General features: G+C 32.8%; 1 protein-coding gene across 1 annotated transcript; it reads left to right on the forward strand.

Annotated features, from left to right (window-relative positions):
- The first annotated feature begins 5,504 nt into the window (after positions 1-5,504).
- LOC109796531 (putative mitochondrial protein AtMg00810) lies at positions 5,505-6,662 on the forward strand. Its single transcript, XM_020356199.2, has one exon. It carries the CDS (start codon positions 5,505-5,507, stop codon positions 6,660-6,662), a length of 1,158 nt encoding a protein of 385 aa, XP_020211788.2.
- The last annotated feature ends 282 nt before the right edge of the window (positions 6,663-6,944 follow it).

The raw sequence follows: 6,944 nt of genomic DNA on the forward strand, positions 1-6,944 counted from the left end.
ATATTACTTTATAATTAATATTTTTATTCATTATATATAATTATTAATAAAATTATATTTAATAGCTTATTAATTTATTTATAAGTCTTGTATAAAACACAAACAAATTTTCAGATTAAACCATACTTTTAAACAAGTCAAGATAAACATTAAAAAAGGTATGTAATAGATAAATAATAACTCAAGCTTAATAATTTTATTAAAGTCAAGCTTAAATTCTCTAAGCCTTATATAGTTTATTTCTATTCCTATCTTCCACACCTCATTTTTCAAAATAAGTAATGATATGAGCAAGTTTTTTTTTTCTTCAAGAAAATCACTGCGAGTAATTCACTCTAATATATATTTTTTTTTTGACATTTAGACTTTAATTTTCATGCACTATTAGTGTAAATATTTTATACTTGTAATAAGAAATTATTTTAGATATAACTTCGTAAAATATTTATTATGAAAATAAACAACTTATCCAGTATATATAGATTTAAATAAATTTCATCCGATATAATAGAGTGTGCAGAAGTATACAATTCTTATAACATGTCAAATCATCCAATATAAAAAGAGAACAGAAAAAGAAGCCAAATTATGTTTTTCGCCTTTATTTTTAAAGTCTCTATTTTTATTATCTAAATTTTATCATTTATATTTTTATTAGTTTGATTTTAAATTTTTAATCAATTTTGATTATTTCACCATAGAAAACTATAGCGATTTGGGTCAATCGTAGCATTTTTACCACTACCAGAACTAATAACTTAATTATAAGGTTGGTTGCAGTTTGAAATCCACTAGAATTATAATGAGTGTGCCTTTCGAATGAAACTTTTAAACTATATTTTAAACATGTTATATTTTAAATTATAAAGGTTGATAGCTGAAAGTCTTTAATCAAAAGTTTTAGTACATTCTATAAATCACATCAATATATAAATAGGTTACTCTTTCATCAAAAGTTTTAGTTCATTATGTAAATCATATCAATATACAAAAGAAAAAAGAAGTTATATATATAATAAATAAGTTTTCAACTATGTCATAATTTACGTCATTTTAAACAATAAATATAAATCTTCAATGCGATTAAGTGTATATTTAACTATATCTTGTACTTAACTTATAATTTATTTAAATATTTTATATATCTAATTAAAATATAGGTATTCGATTAACGCACTTGAATATTTACCTTTTGTATTCCCTTCAAATACTACTTGAACTTGTAACTTTTATTTTATTTTATATTTTCATTTTTATACATCAAAATATTATTTTTACTTATTAATGATATTTTAAAAATCAATATTTTTTTAATTACCTATTAAATAATATTAATTTATCATAAGCAGCTAAATATTATTAATTTGAGTAATCTATAGACATTTACTTGTGACCTTTCTTTTTCTAACAACATTATTATTATTATTAATTGTTGTTGTTGTTATTGTTGTTGATAATGATCTCTTTATCCTATAATTAGCACATTTTATCATGTTATTACCTAAATGGTTCAACATATGTATTTTTTAAGCAAAGATCGAGGTTTTATTCTCATCTTAGGCATGAAATCATAATTGGATATATACTTTACTCTTAATTCAGAGCAATTATGTAAGATGGAGTTATACCTTTTATATATATATATATATATATATATATATATATATATCATCATTATCATCTATTAGAATTGTATTAGTTAGTTTGCTATTAATAGTTAGCTGATTGATCTCAACCATTGATTGGTTCAAGTTAGTTAGAAATCAACGGTTGGATGATGTAATATATATACTGTAGCTTCCTTTGTTAGCGATTAGAAAGAAAATCATTTTCACATATTTTCAGTTTTTGCTCTAAGCTCCTCTCTCTATTTCTCTCAAATTACTCAACCATGGAGATTCTCAATTTTACATGGTATCAGAGCTCCTTTTGAAGGAGTTTCTGATTACCGCTGCGAAATCTCTGATCCTCCATTCTCTTCTTATATTCAACACAAATTTTTTCACAATCTGTTACTTCCGATCTTTTTTGATCGAATTTTCCGTTTATTCGAATCTTGCAAAGGAGACATCGATTTCTTGCGATCGATTCATTCTTCGGTTTTCTTTTTCTGATTGAAGTTTGATTTAGCAAAGGAGACATCGAATTCTTGCGATTGAACTTGCAAATTTCTTTTTCAATTTTGGCGGGAACTGTTTCAACAATTCTCATCAATGGCGAATGCTAATGTGGTGGTGAATTACCTCAATGATCCGACAAGTCCTTTTTTCATGCATCCTAGTGAAAATCCAAGTGCTAGCTTGGTTACTCCTCTGTTGAATGAAAATGGCAGTAACTATCATTCGTGGTCACAGGCGATGATTATGGCGTTGGAATCCAAGAATAAACACATGTTCGTGAATGGATTACTACCAAAACCGAATGTTGATGACAATACGTTTACGGCATGGAGTAGATGCAATATCATGGTTCGATCGTTGATCAATAACTCGATTTCTCCAACAATTGTTCAGAGTGTGATGTGGTTTTCAACTGCATTAGAGGTATGGAAAGATCTTAAACATCGATTTTATCAAGGAGATATGTTTAGAATTTGCGATTTGCATGAAGAAATGTTTGCTGCTAAACAAGGAGATTTGTCGATCAGTGCTTATTACACTTATTTGAAAGGTTTATGGCAGGAGTTAGATGATTTTATGCCTATTCCTAGTTGTCAATGTCAAATTAAGTGTAACTGCATACTTGTGCCAACTATTCTGTCAAATAGAGACAAAATCTATGCTATTAGATTCTTAAAAGGACTGAATGAACAATATGCAGCAGTTAGATCCCAAATTATGTTGATGGAACCTTTTCCAGATATAAGTAAAGTGTATTCTATGGTAAGCCAACAGGAGAGACAAATGAACTTATTGAATGATGATTCAGTTAAGATTTTAGCCACTGCTTCTGTGAATGCTGTTGGTAGAGGAAGATCTAGGGGAAGAGGTTACAAGAGTAACACAGCCAATTCTACATCTGGTAGAGGTAGAGGACAATACACTGGAAAAGGTCAAAACACTAAGGTTTGCACTTTTTGCAACCGAACTGGACACACAGAGGATATTTGCTATAGGAAACATGGTTTTCCTGCACATTATTTCAAGAACAATGACACTGCTGCAACCAATAATTTGGTTGGTTCTAATGAGGAACAATTTGAAGATGAAATTGATGAACTTCAATCTGAAAAGGATAATCAAGAGAATTCTGGTCTTACCTTCACACCTGATCAACACAAAGCTTTATTGGTTTTACTCAAACAAACTTCAATATCACAGTCTCAGCATTCTACAAACCAAATTACTACCTTAAACACTACCCAAACCAATTCAACATCAGGTAAACAGCTTAACCAGTCTCATTTCTGGATTCTAGACACAGGAGCCACAGATCATGTGTGTTTCTCCTTGTCTGAATTCCAATCTTATAAACAAATTCCATCAGTTTCTGTCAAGTTACCTGATGGCAGCATCACAGTTACAAAGATTGCAGGGACTGTGATGTTTTCAAACCAATTTTATTTGACTAATGTCCTATATTTGCCTAGTTTTACCTTTAATTTGATTTCAGTATCTCGTCTAACTAATAGCCAATTCTGTAAATGTATTTTTTCTGCTTCTAATTGTCACATACAGGATATCCATACATTGAAGATGATTGGTGCAGCTGAGCTCAGAGGGGGCTTATATGCAATGATGTCTAGAGGATTAACCACAAATTTACTAAAAACAGAATTCAAACCAGTCAAACCTCCTGATCTTTCAACTACAGCCATTCATCACATCAATTCGGTCAATCATACTGATATCTGGCACAGAAGATTTGGACACCCTTCCCATGATAAACTCTTAGTTCTTAGCAAAACCTTTCCTTTTATTACATGTACCAAGCATAGTAATAATAGCCCTTGTGATATCTGTCATTATGCAAAACAAAAAAGACTTGTTTTTCCTTCTAGTGATTCTCACTGTAATAGACCTTTTGATATAATAAATGTGGATATTTGGGGTCCTATTTCTGTCCCTTCTACTTTTGGTCATAAATATTTCCTAACTATAGTTGATAATCACACACGTCATACTTGGCTTTTTCTCATGAAACAGAAATTCGAAGTCCCTAAACTACTAGAATCTTTTGCTGTCATGGTTGAGAACCAGTTTGATATAAGAATCAAGTGCATAAGATCGGATAATGGTCCCGAATTCAATATGACTGAATTTTTTCAATCAAAAGGGATTATTCACCAAGTATCTTGTGTTGAGAATCCTCAACAAAATGGAATTGTTGAGAGGAAACACCAGCATATTCTAGGGATAGCTAGAGCCTTAATGTTCCAATCTTCTTTACCCAAATGTTTCTGGAACTATGCTGTGTCTCACTCAGTTTTTTTGATTAACAGACAACCCTCTTCATTTCTAAATAACAAAACACCTTATGAAATGCTCTTTAAACAGAAGCCCAACGTTATTGACTTAAAGGTGTTCGGTTGTCTGTGTTTTGCTTCTACACTCACTACTCATAGAAAAAAGCTAGATCCTAGAGCAAGGAAGTGTATATTTCTTGGTTTTAAGTCTGGGATTAAAGGTTATGTGATGTTTGATCTCAAAAGTAAAGAAACCTTTATCTCTAGAAATGTCATTTTCTATGAGGATGTTTTTCCTTTTTCAAAGGAGTCACTATCATGTAACAATGACATTCATACTGACATGTCTAGCCAAACCTTACCAATAACATCCTTCAGTGATCTTGACCAATTTTTAGACTACCCTGAACCTAATATCAATCCTGTTCCTGCCACTCAAGATCATTTACTCAATCAATCACCAATTCCAAACATAAATGATATTCCTGATTCTCCTCCACAATCACCTGTTCCTCACCAGAATATTCCAAATCAGAACCAACCTGTTTTGAGGAGATCAGAGAGGAACCATCAACCTCCATCCTACCTCAAAGATTATCATTGCAATCTTGCCTTAAAAGGAGCTATAACTGCATCAATCAACTCTAATGTCAGGTATCCTTTGTCTCAATTTCTTAGCTATGATAAACTGTCTTCTACTCATAAAAACTACACCTTAGCCATTTCCACTAATTCTGAGCCACGAACCTATGCTGAGGCTGTGGTTGATGAGTGTTGGAGAAAAGCCATACAAGCTGAATTGTTGGCACTTACTTGGAGACTCGTGGTTCTTCCTGAAAATAAAAAAGCCATAGGTTGCAAGTGGGTTTTCAAGGTAAAACACAATGCTGATGGGACTATAGAAAGATACAAAGCAAGACTAGTTGCAAAGGGTTATACTCAAACTGCTGGAATCGATTATCTTGAGACATTTAGCCCCGTGGTGAAAATGAAAACAGTTAGAGTTCTTCTTGCTTTGGCATCTAAGTTCAATTGGCATTTACATCAACTGGATGTAAATACAGCATTCCTTCATGGTGACTAATATGAAGAGGTTTATATGGAACCTCCTCCTGGTTTGGCAGTAGCACCTAATGTTGTTTGCAAACTTGAAAAATCCCTATATGGTCTAAAACAAGCAAGTAGGCAATGGAATGCCAAACTCACTGCTGTTTTGCTATCCTGCGGTTATTATCAATCACAAGCTGATCATTCTTTGTTCACTAAATCATCTGGCCAGGACTTCACTGCTATACTTGTCTATGTAGATGATTTAGTACTAGCAGGCACATCTTTGACAGAAATTAGTCGATTGAAGCAAGTATTGGATGAAAAATTCAGTATAAAAGATCTTGGTATACTAAAGTACTTTCTAGGTATGGAGGTAGCCAGATCAACAAAAGGGATTAATCTATGTCAAAGAAAATATGCTCTGGATTTGTTATCTAGTGCAAGATTGCTAGGAACGAAACCTGTATCTACACCTATGGATAGCACCATCAAGTTACATAGTGCTTCTGGTCCAGCTTATGCTGATTTAACAAGTTACAGGAGAATGATTGGAAAATTGGTGTATTTGACTCATACACGACCAGACTTATCTTATGCCGTAAGTCATTTAAGCCAATTCTTGGATAAACCCACAGTTGCTCACTACAATGCTGCGATCCGAGTCTTGAAATATTTGAAGAATGAACCAGGAAAAGGTGTGTTCTTTCCTGCATCTTCTTCTGACAAGGTACAAGGTTTTAGTGACTCTAATTGGGCATCTTGTGTAGACACAAGGAGATCAGTTACAGGTTACTGCTTCTTTATTGGTGACTCTTTGATTTGCTGGAAAAGTAAGAGACAACGCACAGTATCTCGATCCTCAGCAGAAGCTGAATATCGTGCATTATCTCTTGCTGGTTATGAAGCTCAGTGGTTAACCTATCTCTTTGCTGATCTGAAATTGCAACATTACAAACCTATTTCTCTATTTTGTGATAATCAATCTGCTCTTCATATAGCTGCCAATCCCGTTTTTCACGAACGGACAAAACATATCGAGATTGATTGTCACTCAATTCGAGAAAAGGTGCAAGCTGGGATTGTTCATCTTCTACCAGTGCGGAGTGCTCACCAACTCGCTGATGTTTTTACGAAGCCTCTTGCGTCTGGGCCATTTCACTTGAATATTTCCAAGCTTGGAATGTGTAATATACACCTTCCAGCTTGAGGGGGGCTATTAGAATTGTATTAGTTAGTTTGCTATTAATAGTTAGCTGATTGATCTCAACCATTGATTGGTTCAAGTTAGTTAGAAATCAACGGTTGGATGATGTAATATATATATTGTAGCTTCCTTTGTTAGCGATTAGAAAGAAAATCATTTTCACATATTTTCAGTTTTTGCTCTAAGCTCCTCTCTCTATTTCTCTCAAATTACTCAACCATGGAGATTCTCAATTTTACATCATCATTACCATCATTTTAAGTAGAGGTGGTCGCAGATCCAATC

The sequence above is a fragment of the Cajanus cajan genome, chromosome 7 (genome assembly GCF_000230855.2).
Source record: "Cajanus cajan strain Asha chromosome 7, NIPB_CcT2T_4, whole genome shotgun sequence".
Taxonomy (NCBI): Eukaryota; Viridiplantae; Streptophyta; class Magnoliopsida; order Fabales; family Fabaceae; genus Cajanus; species Cajanus cajan.

Bases quoted from the DNA above. Each gene is read 5' to 3' on its own strand.
- LOC109796531 (XM_020356199.2), top strand. From the start codon at position 5,505: ATGGAACCTCCTCCTGGTTTGGCAGTAGCACCTAATGTTGTTTGCAAA.